At 46.0% G+C, this 18,146-nt stretch overlaps 1 protein-coding gene across 2 annotated transcripts in view; it reads left to right on the top strand.

Moving 5' to 3' along the window:
- The window catches only part of LOC8027103 (separin), a 79,315-nt gene that overhangs the window by 35,314 nt on the left and 25,855 nt on the right, over positions 1-18,146 (top strand). Inside the window, exons 13-16 of one of the 2 annotated variants that reach the window (XM_029990995.3) lie at positions 736-1,909; positions 12,854-13,121; positions 13,793-13,914; positions 17,467-17,570. In XM_029990995.3, coding sequence (XP_029846855.2) covers positions 736-1,909; positions 12,854-13,121; positions 13,793-13,914; positions 17,467-17,570 — 1,668 coding nt within the window. The remainder of the gene's footprint in view (positions 1-735; positions 1,910-12,853; positions 13,122-13,792; positions 13,915-17,466; positions 17,571-18,146) is intronic. The other variant, XM_029991003.2, reaches the window with a different exon arrangement.

Below are 18,146 nucleotides of genomic sequence, written 5' to 3'. Positions count from 1 at the left end.
AGTAGTTTTGACATGATCACCCTTTATACAAGAATTTCCGAAATTGACTGGAGTAGGGTGCCTACATGCTTCCGCTCCGCTTTTGGGGTGGCGCCAACTTCTTGTTACCCTTTCCCAGATCCTCTCCCACCGCCATTTTGTCCCACTTCTTATTTCACTAAACGTACACAACGTTGAGTTTTTGTAGTCTCGACACACCGGCAACACTGTGAGGCCACCTCCGTTTCCGTTGATAAGAGGAGTCAGACGAGTTGGAGGCTCAGCGGGATGGCGGTCATCGAGGCTGTCGCTCTCTCTATTCGGGTGTTTCAACTTTGAAGTTGCGAGCAGAAAGTATGCGTTGCGTTTATCGAAACGTGAGTCCCCTTGACAAAATGGAACGCAACAGACCGGCATCGCACGCCGAAACCTCGCCGTCAGAACGAGAGCGGTGGGCGCTCCCTAGCCCTAACGAGGATTAGCGGAGTAGCGCAAGCACACGACTGGCGAGTGTGACAAAATGGTCGACGAAACAGCGGAGGTTGCCATGGTAACGAGGTAGGCAACACTGGTTTGTCGGCAACAGGTATCACAAACGTTGTCGCCACCCTAGACAGCGGAGCGGCGGAAACATGTAGGCACCCTAGACTGGAGTATCCCTTTAAGATATAACTATCTAGACACTGAACTGATTTGAAGTGGCAAAGGCACGGAACAGGGTCTGACTGAATTTGCCGGCCTCCACCCTTGACTCAGGTGTGCCCGGCTGATCCTTCTCATAGCCCACATGGACCTGATGTGCGAGAAACTACAGGATGTCAAGCACAAGTTAACCGGAGTGGAGTTTATGCTTCACCCGAACAACTTCAGCTTGCCCAATCCACATTCCAAGGATCATCCCGAAGACGGCGAATCCACAGAGGATCCTTCGGAGGGCAAGGACGGCTACCGCCTCAACACGGTGGCAAAGCCGAGCCTATCCATGGCCGTGAGACAGTTCCTAGCGAGGGAGTCCCGAACCAGCCCACAGCTCTCGGTCCCCAAGCTGGCCGAGAAGCACAGCCCCGACTGCTCGTGCCAGCTGTGCCAGTTCCTTTCGACCAAGCAGCTGTGGCTCGAGAGGGACCTGCTCAAGTGCCTGCTCTACCTGGCTGTTGGTGACGCATCCGCCGCGGTCGACGGATTCGAGTCTCTCCTCGCCTTTTTGGGTGCTCTCGGCAAGGACCTGGAGCGCGAAACTGCAGTCGCGGCGTCCTTCCTGAAGGGTCGCCTGGCAGATTCCCTCTGCTGTACTGTGGACAAGAGTGCGGGGAGCTGGGGAGAGCTGCTCCTGTTGCATGGCACCATTCTGCTTCACCTGTCAGAGGCCCTTCAACTGAGGAAGAGCTATGCAGCCTCGCTCGACAGGGTCGACGAAGCGCTAGAGCTGTTTGTCCGGCGTAGGTCCGGAGACAGGTCCTTCTGGAAGGTCTTCGCGAGCCTCAAGCACCAGAAGGTAAAGGTGCTCTTGTCGACGCTGCACCAGACAGCAGGTCGGTCGGGCAACCCGAGGCCGAACTCGCCGTGGATCTCCAACGCAAGCGACTGCGCCAGAAGCCGTGATACGTGCCGGAGCCCTGCGGCGTCCCCTCTGCGACAGCCATCGAGGGACCGGGCGGCCTTGGAGGCGCCCAATGCCCCCAAGGCCCGCAAGCTCTCCAAGATGGACCGATACCTGAGAAGTTTGAACCTGGAGGAGCTGCAGCAGGTGCGGCAGAAGCGACAGGAGAATGATGGCTTCCATGTGTATGACGAGGACTCCGAGAACCGAGGGGACAAGAAGGGCGGCGCCAAGCCTGCCACCCGGAGGGCCCCTGTGAGGAACGCCACAGCAAGGGGCAGCTGTAGCTCGAAGGAGGCCCCTGAAACTGCGAGGATGCCCAAGAGAGGGGTGAGAGTGCTTGCGACGCTGTGTTTCTGTTGTGTCGGCCAGTACATACGGCGCTTGGCGAGACGAGCTGGAACGTGCAGGTGGCGACCTCGCGGTACGGATTACGCAGTCTAGCGGGCGGTAAGCGAACCGTCGGAGCGGCGGTTGCAATGCTTAAACCTGTGGGTGCAGCCCTCGTGCACGTTTCCTCCCTCCTCTTTGCCACATAGCTTGTGAAAAGCCTTCTTGGGAAAGAAAAATAATTTTGACGTGCTCATCATGCGGTATTTTTGACATTTTCTCGAAATCATCGATGGCTGCCCAAAAATGCCAAACTTGGAGGGAGAGGAAATCTTGACCCCCCCTCCCAATCTTTTTATTTATTATTATTATTTTTTTTTTTTTTTTGTTTGTGGTGAGAAACGCTTTCACAGCGGTGAGAGTGTTTCTGGCTCACCGCTGTGCGCTTTATCATGCTTACGGCGGAGGGTGGGGAGGCATCACTCTTAAAGGGTAACTGCAAAGAAAAAAAAGTTTTTTTTAAAGCAGCCTAATTGGGTCAAGCATGTCAAAAAACAATTTTTCCGCGAGAAAAAAAAAATTTTACAGCAATATTTATTGCGTGAGACCGATTTTAGTTTGTGGCTACACTGTAGACCGCATATAACGTATGTCGCGGGAGTTGCGAAAATCCGCACTATAAGCGGTACCATGCTATAAACAAACCATAAATTTTTCAGGCCAAAATACATGCCATGAGACAACTTACCTTTGTAAAACAATTTATTTTATGTTATATGAAAAATAAAGCTTAGTTTGAGGAAAGTCTTTATTTCACCAGACTAGTACACTTCTCTCTCAAGTGTGTCACACATTTTGAAAGAAATGAGCGACTTTTGCCTAGCGCAGCCTTCTGACGGCGTCGCGGGTTGCGGACGGACGTTGCGAGCGTTCAGGATTGCTAACCCTAATCACTTTTCTCCGGTGATGAAAACGCGTGAAAATTCGCATCCGTTATACGGTACGCATCAGTAATACGTTCAACTTGAGCACAGGCATGAAATGCTCCAAATAAGAAATCCGGGGATGTTCGAAAACACAAATGCTTAGCACCACTGTAGTCGAAGTAAACAAACACGACTACACGGGCGTTCCTGCCGTCCTGAGAGTGCCGCCACGACATCGCCGCACGAGTAGGTGGATCTTCCCTTCTAGTACGTGCTGGGTAATCGCAGCGACAGACAACGAAAATTCACAGTCAAGGATAGCGCTTTTATGCGTAGCAATGAGCTTCCACCACGCCGTCTACGTCGACGATCACAACCGACGCCATGTTTGCGGATAGAAGAAGCCGGCCCACGACCGGCATGCAACGCGCGCGAACGGCTGGTTGGGCTCGCCAACGCCTTGCGCCGTGAACGACACGTGCGTGCGTCCCTCAGTCGCTATGGCAACTGAAGCCTTTCTCTTCGCTTCTCCCCGCTTCTTCGAGCAACCTCCTTGCCATCCTTGCCTCCGTAAGTGCCGCTTGCGGCTAGCGCCGTTATCTGGTGTCGCACAGGGAAGCGTGCTCGCTGCGCTGGTCGGTCAACGCGGTCGGAGCACTGCTCCAGAAACCGCACTATAACCGGTATTCCCCTTCGCGCGCCTGCATTTTAAGCGGTATGTAATTACATGGAGTTCTATGGGAGGCGAACCGGTGGTTCAAAAAAGCCGCGTTATATGCGGTCCTGCACTATAAGCGGTTACGTTGTAAGTGGTCTATACTGTATTTTGTCCGTTTTGAATCGCGCGCCACGAAGTTGGTATTCTGTGACGTTGAATACCAATCGGCTGCTATACTTCTCATTGGCTAAGAGTTTGATTGACAGCTTAGATCTTGGTTGTTAAACGTTTGTTATATGTTGCAATTTTCTTTTGAAAGGCATTTTTTTGCGTTTAAAGAATAACCCATGTGATGAGAGTTATTAATCTTTTCAAAATGTTTACAAGACGGGCACTTTTGTTTGGATTCATACCATAACAAACAAAAGCTTCGCCATTCTTTAAAGCCGCCGAAGTCTCTGCTCCCGCCTGTCTCGCCTCCCTCGACTAATCGTTTCGCCGAAATGATAAGTGTTTAGTGCTGACCGAGGTGCTTGAGTGAGACTTCTTGAAGTGAAGTAGTGTGTGTTTAGCAGCTGTTGCAGGTGTTAGGGAAGCGACGCGGGGTTTTGACTTTCATAGCGCGGTTCTTTCGTTTTCCTCTTTGCTGGCTTAGCGTGCTTTTTTTGTTTGTTTGTTTGCTTGCACGTGCAAATACCGACTTTTCGGAGATGTCAGATGAGTGATCCCGACAGCGAGCCTTCCAGCAGCCATTTCGCCCCGAAAGGAATGCTATTGGCTGGAGGCAATCGGGCGTTTGCGTAGCGACAAACGTGTCCAGTTACATTCTCGTCATATCGCTCTGGAGGCCATCGAGATTCGCCCCGTGTACACCTAACGTCCGCGACTAGACACAAAATAAAAAAGCACTATGTTCACTACGTAAAAAGTGGTCTCAGTTCATGCATCTGTAGGCAAATACAAAATCGTGCCCAAATTTATTCACACCTCACGATGCAACACGTCGCTGTGCAAATGCAGTCCAACACGAAGCATAAAAACAGCAGATTTAGGAAAACAATTCGGAGTCCATTGTTCTATTAAAACAACGTAATTTTGTTGAAAACGCCCGCAGCTTTTTACTCGCGGTATGCGTCGGGAAACTTCCTCATTCTGAAACAGAACGAGGCAGATTTACATTTAATAACGCTTGCTGCGTCCTCCCGGACCAGTTTGGCTGGATCAGCTGACGACGACGGGACTGAAGTGGTTGAACGTCAACTTCACAACAACCAATTTGCGCTCAGTGTTAGCACCGCATTACACACACCCCGAACGTTTCAGCTCTTTGTCGCATCGCTGTGTTGCACCAAACAGAACGAGATCGCCGAAACCAACGCAGCGCTGTCGTGAACCTTGGCTTGTGGTTGCGCACTCGTGGATTCTGTGACTCCCTTCGCTTTCAAAGCACGCACGACGATTACGAATGATACTTTCCATCTTCCGGGAACATCACAGGGGCACTTCTGCACTCACGTCTTCGCTACATGTGCTCGCAAACCGCGTCAGACCAAAACAATATCGCCGCCGTGCGTTGTTGCCTGATCTTACCGGAAGTCGAGACGCTGCGTCGTTCAACTCCGCAACGCAAGGAGAGTGAGGGGCGGGGCGTACTCCCCTTCCGTGTGGGTCGAAATAGCGGGAGTTTCAAATGTGGAGAGGCTCTGACTCCGACTAAATTACGTCCTGTGGCGTAAATATTGATAAAAAAATTTTTTTCGCGGAACATTTGTTTTGTGACATGCTTGTCCCAATTAGGCTGTTTAAAAAAATACTTTTTTTTCTTTACAGTTACCCTTTAAGGGTGAGTCCAGAAATTGTAACACTGCCGCTCTCCCCCTCATGCTTCGCTTGTTCTAAGTTAGTCTGCATGTTTTGTACTGCCTGATTGCCACTCGTGCATTTTAGCTTGTACAGTTGAACCTTGATGTAACAAACCCAGATCTTGGTAACAAAATTTGTGAATTAACAGTATTTTTTTCGTCTCCCAATCTTGCTTGAATTAAAGACGATGCATTGTATCTCTCGATTTATCAAAGTACTTTTGTGCAGCAGTTTCGATTTAACAAAGTCTTTGGAAATCGCACATACAAATATCAGCAGCCTCCGTGGAAAAAAGAAATTAACAGAAACAAACCTTATTATTGAAAACTAACTATGTGAGGTCATTAACTTTTTCACAACATAAAAAAAGTATGCACCAGTGGTGGTGTTGATGATGACGATGAGTAGCCTCATAGCTTCTGCCTCTCGTGGAAAAAAAAATGCCCGCCATTACATGTACAGGGTGTCACAAAAGAAAATTTACACGGTCTTTTTTACCGCAAAAATAAACTAGGCATCGCCGAACGCTCATTCTCCGCCCAAAGGTAGAGCTAGAGGTCACAACCAGATGCCAAAGTTTCAGCCCGATCCTAAAAAGTTATAAGTGGTTTTCTGAAAATTTCAATGGGAAAATGGCGGCAGACGGAGTTTTCAAACACATGGGGCTCTATGGCACCAGAAACCGAAAACAGGCAAAAATGGGCTCCATTTTCCCATTGAACTTTTCAGAAAATCACTCATAACTTTTGATTAAGTGATCGGATCGGGCTGAAACTTAGGCATCTGGTTGTGACCTCTAGCTCTACCTTTGGGCGGAGGATGAGCGTTCGGCGATGCATAGTTCATTTTTGCGGTAAAAAAGACTGTGTAAATTTTCTTTTGTGACACCCTGTACTTACGCCGAACGAACTAGAGCTCTTACGTGTCCGCAACAACAAAAATTGTTTCGTGTCTCGAGTGTTGCGCTGGAAGTGGCTGTTTTCTTCTTGAAACAATAAGTGGTGCACCGGGCAAAAGGAAGGTTCTGTCACTCGACATTCAGGCAAAAATAATCGCTGAAGTGGCGAATGGCAAAAAGAAAGACTCTTGCCGAGAAGTATGAAATTTTGCAGAGTTCGCTTTCCATGATTCTGAAGTTGAAGGACAGCATTGTGGCTACCGTAAGTTTCAGTGTTGCTTTCCCTACTGCAGTTGTTTTCCCAACTGCACACTCTCCTGCGGTGCAAGGCACTGTTCCCATAAGCAAACAAAATGTGGGTCGGTGAACTGTGTTTTTTTATTACCGGCACATTTTGTGGTGGAATCTTATTTGTAAACACTCACTTGCAAGATGTGAGGCAATTGGAGGGTTTTGGGAGCCTGGAAGACAAGTTGCAATGCTAAAAAATGAAAACCTCAGTCTAACGAAATTCGTGATTTAACAAAATTTTTGGCTCAAGACGACTTTATTAAATCGAAGCTCGACTGTATTGCCAGCCACTGCACGCGGAAGGTTACACAGTTTTTTTCATTTTGGTACGATTATATACATATAGCACTTAACACTGCACTTGTTCATGTGTGTCACACAACCTTTGTTTCTTAGTTTGTTTGTGTATTGCCTGAAACTGCACATGTAGCTTGCATATTTTTCTTGTAGGCAAAAAGGTCTGCACTCGCATGTGAAAAACTTGGTGGGAGAAGGTGCCTTAGCGTATGTATGTCTCTCTCGGGATGATGACATCGGGCCGTTTTGTGGCATCATGTTTCTTCCTTTTTGCTTTAAATCATGCAATTGAGTGTTTCCTAGCTCAATTTCTTAGTTCTGGCTGGATCATGCCATTTTTACAGCGGAGCTGTTAAGGGCTAGGTTCTCCAGGATTGTGTCCGGTATGTCGACACAAACCTACCTGGACAGCTACCGCCATCTATAAGTGACGGCGACAAGCACACAACCAGTATGGTTTCCGCCGTCGCTCGTAGATGGCGCCAACCTTTCCAGCTATAATAGAAGGATGGATAGTTGGGGCGCGTTGGTGGGAAATCATCGTAGGAAACAGCGCGAAAAACAGACTACGACGAAGAAGCACACACTGTATAAAGTACAGCTCTGCTGGTCTTCCTTCTTCACGAGAGTGGAAAGGCTGAACGTTTTTTTTTGTAGCTCTTGTGCGTTAGCATGCTGTTAGCACTGATCACTACAAGAGCAGCACCGCCCCAAGAACCACTGATGCACAGGAGCATTCAAATCTGATACATCTGGGAGCGATGTGGTACCGTAATATCCCGAGTCATCGCCCACCCCCCAACCGCCTGAAATTCGTTAAAAAAGTGGGGTGGGCCATGTCTCGGTGGGTGAGCACAAAAACTTGAAAAAAAGCGGAAAAAACCGTCTATTTTTCTCTGCGTATCTAGCGCTGATGCACAAGAGATACATAAAACTCAAAACTCGATTTAGTTTCATTGTTTTATAGAAAAGAATGCTCACGAAAGAATATTTTACTATAGCGAAGTCCGTTGCTTGCATACGCGCTAGAAACACCGCCGATCTGCATATAGCGCGAACGTTTGTTCCGTGAAAGAATGTCACCACTATGTTCTCCTAGTTAGTAAAAAAAATAAAAAAAAAAGAAAGAAAAGTCTACAAGAAAATAGAAAAACCGACCAGGAGCAACGAGCGAGCGGACCAAAGAAGCGACCAAGAGCAATCCTGGGAAAGCGGGAAAGCCGCGTTGCAAATACTTTGGCGTCGGGCCAAGTCGGGCGCCTTGTCAATCGCAAGCTGTTGCGCAACTTTCTTGTTTGGTGCGTACATACGTGCGTCCGTGCACGGCAGGCTATCAATGCACGGTGGGACGCTTTGCAACCGTCTGTGTAGGGCGTTCCAGCAAAGCTTTATTTACGCGTTGGCTTTGCCTAAAATATTGCACAACCGCGGTCGCGACGGGCGGGAAGAAGGAGCGGGTTCGTGGTGTCCTTACTTCGGCGGAGACAGACTTTGACTTAATACTCCGCGGTTACATTAACAAACTCTTGTTTTGTTATCTCCACGTTTTCTTTTCGCACGGATACACGGCCACTTTGGGGTCGCTCACGGAGGAAATACGTAAACAAAAAGAAGTGTCTTTCCCTCCTTCGTTTTACTTTGTCACGGAGGTCCTCCAACTGTAAGGTCCGCGGCCGCGTCATTCGGGTAGGATGAGTGTTCGCGGATCGCAGAGTCCGCGCTGGGGTATTTGAAGGGGTGGGCGATGACTCGGTGTTTTTTCGGAAATCGATATTGGCCCAAAAAATGGGGTGGGCGATGGCTCGGGGATGGGCAATGACTCGGGATATTACGGTACTTATATTGGTCCTGGATGTGGTACTCCGCTTGCGGTACTCAATGCTGTGGTACTCAATGCTGTCGGCATGGAGTACTACAAGAGTTGTACTACCTTAGAACTCTGAGGACAAAGAGCATTCTAATGTTAGCATTGCACCTGGGAGTGACCCTATGAAATTCCCCGAACAATGCATGACTAACACACTTTTTTTATTTTTGCACTTTCCTTCTTTTAGCTGTCATCGGTTTTCCTAATATTTTGTCTACTCCTTCAACTACATAGCTCACTTTCCCTGACACAGGAATTCCATAGCAAAAGGGCTTTGGCCCTTATGCTATAGAATGGATGCTGGTAGCATCCTTTCAAATAAATATCCAACGTGTTTCATATATATGTGACAGTCGAGCCCGGTTATATCACACCTGGATATTTCGAATTATTGTTTATATCAAACAGTCCAGACATCCCCTTGAAAATCACATGTAATGGTATAGGAGCATTGTTTTTCTCTGCTGAACTCCCGTGGTGGGGACACTGCTGCCCATTGCTTCTCCCACGGTCGGACTGCGCTGGCGGCGAGCACATAACTCGCGTTGCAAAGCTGGCAGACCGCCAAGCCAGCATACGTGCACAGAAATGTGCAACAAAAAAGCAATTGCAAAAAAAAGGATAAAAAAAAATTGAAGGTGGCAAAAGCAAGGGGAAAGGCACGCGCGCGCGTAGGGAGGCAATGGAGTGCTCACTGTTGGAACGGTAGCAAGGGCTCCTTACCCGAACACCGCTCGCTGTCGCTGTGCGACTCCTTAGCCCCAAAATAAAATAAGCAAAAGAAAAAGTCTTCGTCAAGTTGAGTGTGTTGACAACAATGGTTGAGCAGTCACACTTTGAACGCCTTATCTTTGTTTACCCTTTTCTTTCGCAGGTTTTGCTTTGCCAGTTTTTTCTTTTTTTTTTCTGCCTGAATTTTGTGCGGTTTCTTTTTTGTTGCTTGCTTAACTTTATTCCATGGATCAAGTTTTTTTTTATGCGGCTCGCATTTTTCTTTTTTTTTTTTTTTTAATTATTTTTGTTTTTTTTTGCTGACATTGTATGGAGGTTTTGGCCAGGCTTAAACATTAGCAAACAGTGTTCCGTCAATACGGCGGTGTTTGTGATTTTCACCAACTGAGCTCTAGTGTATTTAGCAGCTCTTAGAGGCTTTATTTGGTAAGGTTCCGTTTGACACGGCCTTCGGTATTAGCAGAGACACTCAGAAATTTCAATGGGAGCTTAAGTTAACATATTTTTGTATACCAAATTATCGATATATCAAACTATTTTACGATCCCCTTTGAATTTGATATATCCGAGTTCAACTGTAGTTAGAAAAGAAACATTCCGACGTTCGAATGGGAGAGCTGTTTATTATCGGAAAACATTCATTGAGTAAGTGTGAAACTTGTACTAGTATAGGACAGAATGAGCAGGTTGGTAGGGATAATTAAACTTGAGGAAATCAACGAGAAGGGTGGACAACCACAAGCTTCCAAAAGTTTGTGGTTATCCTTCCTTCTTGTTTCCTTCCTCAAGTTTAATTTACTATTGGCTTTTATGATTATCAGTGAACTTAGCTTATGAGTTGGGAAGGAAATGCAGTCTAAGCTCATTACAACAGACCTGGTTACACCAGACATTTGGATATAACATACCGATTTGTGAAGTTCGGTTGGTTTTCCTCTACATACCATTGACTCAACTTCATATCTGCATACAACATACTCCTTTTACAGCAGACTGAAATCTTGGTGAAAATCCAGGTCTGTCACAACGAGCTTAGACTGTATATATATACTTTATAGTTCATCTTACAGATACTCCAGGGCATATTGGTGAGGGTAGACCCTCTCCACTCGAGTGATTAAAGCTGAATGGGATCGCTTGACTGGTTCTGTGCCTTTCAGGGCCCGTTTGCTTGAAGCGCTAACTGCGGCTAAAGTTAGCCGCAGTACCTAGGAGAGGGATTTTGAAATCACGTGACTGGCTCGGTAGGGATGCAGGGAAACATGGGCGGTGCCCCAGTGAGTGAGCGTGCCGCTTGCTTTGTAACTAATATGTCGTTGTAGCTGCAATATCGGGTGCGTTAGTCAGCAACGAATGGTGCAGGAGGCTTTCGCTTTGCCTTACCTCACTTAAATCGCAAAGCATAAGCAATGACCTCGCCGGATTTTTTAGATAGTCTTTCGACTCTGAATGCGGTAATTGTCGGCTTGGCAACGTCTTGTGAAAGCGGATTGTCTTGACTCAATCGATCGGGTATTGATTGCACACAAAAGACAGCATCCCAATAGACCTTTTTCTAATTACCCAAACATCAAGAAGAACGCTGGAAGTGTAATTCTACAGCCTGCGCGCACTGGCCTTCCTCTTATAAGAGATTCGAAGTAAATAATCATAATAAAAGCTTGACGAACGCGCATGCAAGACAAAATTTGTTTTAGACTTTTTGCTTTAGAACAGTTACTACTGCAGACACCAGCACGTGCAATGTGTGTAACTACACTCGTAGCATGCACCTCGGTGCTTGGGAAATTTAGAGAAAGGTCATTATGGTCTATTGGGACGCTGTCTGCTTTTGTGTGCTATCAATACCCGGCCGATTTAGTCAAGGCAATCCACTTTCCAAGGACGTTGCCATGCCGACAATTATCGCGTTCATTTGGGCTTAGGAATGGCCAGAATCGAAAAACTATCTAAAAAATGCGGCGAGGTCATATGCTCATGCTTTGCGATTTAAGTGAGGTAAGACAAAGTGAACGCCTCCGGCACCATTCATTGCTGACTAACGCGCCCAATATTGCAGCTAAAAAGACATATTAGTTTCAAAGCGAGCGGTGCTCACTCACCGTGGCACCGCCATGTTTCCCCGCATCCCTACTGAACCAGTAACGTGATTTCAAAATCCCTCTCCTAAGTACTGCGGCTAACTTTAGCCGCGGTTAGTGCTTCGAGCAAACTGGCCCAGGGTTGGAAAAGGGTTGTTGTTGAGTGTGGACTTCTTGAGTGCTTCTTGTTTTTGTTTTCTTTTAAATCGGGTAGCTTAGATTTATTTGATTGAAATCAGATTTATTTGGTTTAAATCAGATTTATTCAATTTAAATCTGTCGCTAGAAAATATGGGAGCCACCTCGGTGGCTCCGAGGCGAGAGCGCCGGCCTACAGATCTCCATGTGGCGGGTTTGAATCCCGACCGAGGTACCCGCAATCTGACGGAGGCTTATTGCGAAGGAGGGGCCGTGTAACCGAGCTTTCGGTTGCACGTCGAAAAATCCCCAGGTGGTCGAAATTAATGCTCAATGCTCCGCTGGGGCGTGCCAGATGCCCGTCGTTGGTTTAACACGTAAAACCCCCCAATTTTTTTTTTTTTTTTTTTTTTGACTAGAAAATATGGATTCTTAATTGCTTTATGTATTTTTAAACATGGAAAATGTATTTATTAATCTGTCCAATTGCTCATAGGAGTGTGAAAAAAGAATTACTGTATATTTAAAGTACAGTTTAATTAACTTTTTATTGATGTAAACTCTCCATACTAGAACGAAAACTGCTCAATTTTTTTCGTTAGCTAAAAATCTTTATTGACTTTCTTTTGCGTTGTGATTTGATTGCAATAAGACATTCTTTTTCTAAAGTAATTTCTTTCTTTTACATTCTGATTTGCTTGCAGTAAGAGTAAGTGACGAACGAAGTGGAACCTAGGGACAAAACTGAATGCTCCGATTTGCTTAGAAGGGCACTGCTTTTTGCTCGTGTTCAGCCTGATATAGATTTTTTTGCTTAATAATTACGACATCACTACAGAACAAATGTACACAGAAAGCATAAAATAATTGACTAACAGTAAATAAAAACTATTTTAAATATTTTTTTTAGGAAAGGTTTGATTTAAATTATCATAGTAAAGCTGGTCTGATTTAAATCATGATTTAAATTGCGATATAAATCATCTTAATTTTTATTCTCGACACTGGTTATGTGGGCCTTTAAAAACAAGGAAGTGAAAATAGCTGTCGCGGTTGAGTTTGAGACGGATGTGTGTGGTTTCCCCCACCTTTTTGTTCGTTAGCCTAGTGTTTTCGATCCTATTGTTATTGCGGCTCAATATTGTGGCGTTTTCAACAGTTTCTTGTCCCATTGTTTCGTGCACGTTCCCCAGGTGCGAGCTCGACGACAAGTCGCCAAGACAAGCTTGTCGACGCCCGCTGCGGAGGACGCAGCGCCACCGTCTGCCAGATTCTCCCCGGAGCTGTCGCTGACGAGAGGACCGAGTGCCGCGCTCAACGTCATCGAGGAGGAGGAGGCAATCTGTGCGGTGGCCAGGTTGTCCATTAACGAACTGGGCCCGGCCGACTCCGGAAGCCTGTCCTTCATGCAGCAGGAGGTCCTGTTCTCTGAAGACCAGTTGCCTGCGTGTAAACCGGAAGGTGATGCCTCATGCTCTCGCAAGTATATCGTCAAACCCTGTTAAGACGAAGTGGACAAGGATCTGGAAAATATGTTTGCTATGCACCCGGAATTTGCTATTTGTGGGATTTGAGGCACACAACAGCAGTGCAGCACCTAGCACAGACTTCCAAAATAGCTGCTGCCCTGTATTTTTGCAGGTTTTCAACACATTTTGTAACTACAACAAAGCCACATTTTTATTGATCACAATAGTGAATGTAGAATGATCCCAGCTGCAAGAGAAGCCCCAGAGATAGCCAGGAAGGCGAGCAAATGCTTGCCGGTTCAGAGTATAATCCGGCAGCTTGCCACATGCACTAAAAAAGATGGTTGTGCCGGTCAAAAATTAGCCAGGTAGCAAGCCTAAATGAAAACTCGGAACATGCAGCTAAAACTCGCCTCTGCTATATGTCTGAAGGGTGCAGTACCTTAATTTCGTTTGATCAACTGGAATAAAATATTTTCGGTTTTCTGATCAGCACTAAATAAATAACAGCTCAGCTTTTAAAGAAGAATGTTTGTCCTTTCAGCCCCTCTTCTTTTTGTTCCTTTCTCTACATTCTTGCTAGGCCCTCATGCCCGGGGTTAAGCAGTGAGAAAGTCTTGCAGAAGTCTAATATAGTTCCATATTGTTTTCTTTATTTTTCAGTAGCATCATCGGAGAAGCTGATGCAACTTCTTGACGAAGCATTCCAGTTAATTATTCACTTCCCGCCGTGTCCATTGTACTCTGAAATGTGCAAGACCATGTTGCACCTCTTTGACTTACAGGTAGGACACAGCTGTTGCCTTCTGTTTAGCAAGGAGGGGAAATACATAGTAGCTATCATTTACTTTGAGCTTTGGTAATTTTACACTTTCTCTGCAATAAGTTTGCATGAAAATGACTTCTAATGCTTATGGTATGCATAAACATTTGGATTTGCAGTGTTTGTCACAATATTTTCACTCAAAGAACAAAGGAAATCTTTGAATTTTTAGCCTTCATTAGTCTGGCAAGTACGAAAGAATTAGGGTGAGATATCTAAAGAAAGCTGGTGAGCCTGGGAATTTATACAGGCTCGCCCAATGTTTCTTCAGCATGTGCAGTGCATTACACAATTTGTCCCAATGCTTGATCTCCAATTTCTCAAGTGCCTACCACTGAAGCTGTCGCTAGTGAGGTGAATAATGTGCATGAGCAGTGTAAACTATGGCAGCAAAATTGGTGCTTGACTCTAATTTAAATATTAATGTGGCCAAATGTCAATGCTTCATGAGACCTATGGTCAGTGACAGATAGGAATTTAAAAGCTGTGCGTCTAGCTCATGCTCATTGCCTTCCGTAGGGCTTTGGCTGTACATGCTGCGAAGCGCTCTCAAAGACGGAAAGCCCTCGTTCATGAGGTAGAGCATGTAATGAATGCTTTAAACATAATGATAGTCCGTGCGCAAATAGACAGAACAGACGAGGTAAGAAGAGAACAGAAGAGAAGCGCATACTCACAACTGAAATATGTTGCATGAAGAATTGTGAAGAAGCTTAATGCAATACATTTCAATTGTGACTATGCACCTCTCTTCCGTTCTTCAAGTTCAAACGGCCGCCTGAGTGTTTGAACTGTCGTCTGCTCTTTTAAACGCTTCTGCTTGTCGTCTGCTCTTTTAGATGATACCGGCCTTTAGACCAAATGTTGGCTTGGTACTTGTGATAAGAAGTAAGTGCAGGCCTCAAAAGACTTAAGTTTGAGGGTTGGTAAGCAGGCTCAATGTAAGCAGTAGACAGAAGGAGATGTTGATCATTGTTACCAGTGGCCATCACCGACTTGCTATGCCTAATTCACTTGGTCCGATTCTGCTTGCGATGTTCAGTATCGACGTCGACCATCTCAGCTACGGTTCACGCTTTTGCAGCCCGAGCGACATTGCGACTGAACGTTGCGAGCAAAATCTCATCATGCGAATCAGGCTTTAGTGTACATTCTGCGGCGTCCACGCGGAATGAATCGCCATATGTCACATTATTCATGCGAAGTTTTGTGGTGTAACGAGCCTCGGTAATTTCACTGAGGCTGCTCAGACGTGGAGTCAACAATTCAAATGCGAAAAAGGGCAGGGGGAATCACATTGACGCCAACAACATCGCCTTCCAATGGTTTGTTTATGGGCGACAACGAGCTTTTTGCCCACACTCCATCGCGCATGCGCGGCGCCGGTGGCGTCCGCTAATGGCGCTCCGGTTCGTTTGTAAGCATGAGTTGGTGCATTTGTTGTAAACATGTTGTAAACATGTTGTTGTTGTAAACATGTTGTTGTAAACATGAGTTGGTCCACTGCACCACCGTGTGGCACGCTCGTGGCACTGATGCTAGAGGACCCTAATAAAATTTCCAATAAACATTTTTTACAAGTACCAACATCCATTGTGCGAACGTCTGAGACAAGTGCCATGAGCGAGTGTTGCACTGTTATTTTCTTTTAGTGGCCGCACGTGGCACGCTTTCAATGCGTTGGATCTTCTGTCACTATTTGTAAGACAGACACAAGCATATTAACTATGTAGAAGCGTTGTGCGAATATTTGAATTTTCGAATATTAGTTTCGAATAATACACATTCAATATTTGCTTCAAGAAATGAACTTTGATATTCATATTTTTTTAAGTGTTGACCCCAGCGGGTTAGCCCTGTTGAGCGCGCACATACCAAGCACCGGTGCATTGTGGAGAAGCAACATCCGCGGAAGCGAGCTCCATGTGTGTTGCTTCTCCGCAGTGCACCCGTGCTCGGCAAGAAGCACACCCAACGAGGCTAACTCGCCGGGGCCAACAGTTAATAATAATAATAATAATAATGTTGTGTGTATGTTTATACAACCAGAAGTTATTCTGCCTCAATGGGTGTCCGGTGTCTCAGCTGTAGATGAGAAATTTAGCCAGCGCAGTACAGCCGCTAGCCTGGGGTCTTTTACGTGTATCATGCAGTAGTGATACAGAACCGCACGCCGGTACGATGCTCACCTAGATCAAAGCAGGCGTGGGCGGGGATTAAACCCAGGATCTCGAGCTTCTACAGCGCGAGCTTTTGCTTCATGTGCTCGGAGGAGGTGTGTGCTAGCCCACTTGGCCACTGATCCCCCATATCAACACTTCGGAAAGTACAAATATTGCAGCCAAGGAAAGCTGAAGAGGTTTTTGAAAAGAACCAGCTAGAGGTGAATTCTTGCGTATTTTTGTCCTGTGAAGTTGAATATCAGAAGCATTTTACCCGTACGCTTTACTGAGGGGGAATTGGTTGCCAAATGGCCTAACGCGTGTCAGCTGGGAGCATGGAGCGAAAGCTTGTGCTGCAGAACCCCCTGGGTTCAATCTTCACCCCCTGCCCATTTCAATCTGGATGAATTTCGTACCGGCACGTGTTCGTGTATCACTACTGCGTGATGCACATTGAAAACCCCAGGTTAGCAGGTTGTACTCCTGCTAACCTGCTTCTGCTCCTGGCACACTGTTCCAAAAGAATGGGCTACTAGAATTCAAAGGAATTTTGACCTTCCAGTGCATTTGGTTTTGATTTCATTGGACTGTATTAATGCATGCTCCCATTTGTCTATAGAGTACTTCAATATTTGCCTGAATGTGCACAAGTGTGAACGTCGTAATTTTTATTTTTACAGTGGAGCTGTTAAGGGCTACGTTCCCCAGGATCGTGTCCGGTACCAAACAAATGTCGACACAAACCTACACAAGCCTTTGGACAGCTACCGCCATCTATAAGCGACGGCGGCAATCGGACAACCAGTCTGGTTGCCTTCGTCGCTCATAGATGGCAGCAACCTTTCCAGCTATTATAGAAGAATGGGTAGTTGGGAGAGTTGGCGGGAATTCATCGTAGGAAACGGCACGAAAAACAGACGAGGGACGAAGAAGAAACACACGGGACGAGCGCTGTCCCATGTGTTTCTTTTTCGTTCTCTTCAGTTTTTCGCGCTGTTTCCTACGCTCTTATCAGTTTTGGTTTGGACTCAGAATGGGTCAGCTACGTGCCCTTTGTTCCGGGAAAGAAGACTGGGTGCGGAAGGAGCGGCGACGTACGCAGCAGCGCGAATTTGTCCACAGCCGCCGCAAAGCCGCTGTCGCGTCGAGTTCCACTGCGTCGAGCGCTTCAGGTTCCCTTGCGAAAGGAGAGCACATTGCTTGCCTGGAAAGTCGCCTCCGAGAACAGAAGCTACAGCTCCGCTGCTCTTCCTTTTTCACCAGAGTGGAAAGGCTGAAAGTTTTTTTAATAAAGAGCTGAATTTTGCTGTATTGATAAGGTGGCTTCAAGACGCACTTGGCAATGCTTGCAGAAGTGCCCCGGCGAGCAGGGAGGAGCTCTCTTCTGGTACCTGACCCAGACTGCAGCCGTGACCCTGCAGCATGTGGGACTGATCTGCCTCCACAAGAAGCTCAAGTTGGTTGCATTTTCAGGGAGTCCCCATACTGAAGTGCTCTAGCATTAATTGGATGGGAACAGTACTGGTATTTCAAATCTTGAGTTGAATAGCTAAAGAAAAAAAAGTCAACCTAAAAAAGATGTGAGAACCCTTTATATTTTTTTTAATCATGCATGCTTATACTATTTGACTATCAGCATTGAGCTACTCTGTAGCCTGAATAGAGTTTGTATCATCATTTTGGATCTGTATAATTTTGGATGAGAATCCTGACTTAAGTTCAAAGGACCTGATGGAGTGTGCTCAGTGATCATGTTTTTGTTACTAATGTATGATATTAACGCTAAAAAAAATTAACTGATGAGGAAACATCAAAGTGCATATAATGTTAATTGTGTTTTGAGCCTTAAAACTTTTGTTTTGTGCTTTCAGGGACTTCATATATTGTTGTCTGGTTGCCTACCAATATATTGCCTTTTATTGTTGGAGAATGTTGACTTTATATCTATTTTGAAACAATTGGCAGAAAGTTTACACATGTAAAAATTTTATGAAATCTGCTAGTGGCTAGACCCATGTTGCATCCATTGAGA

Source organism: Ixodes scapularis, unplaced genomic scaffold (genome assembly GCF_016920785.2).
Source record: "Ixodes scapularis isolate PalLabHiFi unplaced genomic scaffold, ASM1692078v2 PGA_scaffold0__279_contigs__length_252992795, whole genome shotgun sequence".
Lineage (NCBI taxonomy): Eukaryota > Metazoa > Arthropoda > Arachnida > Ixodida > Ixodidae > Ixodes > Ixodes scapularis.
This window is presented reverse-complemented; position numbering and strand designations above follow the sequence as displayed.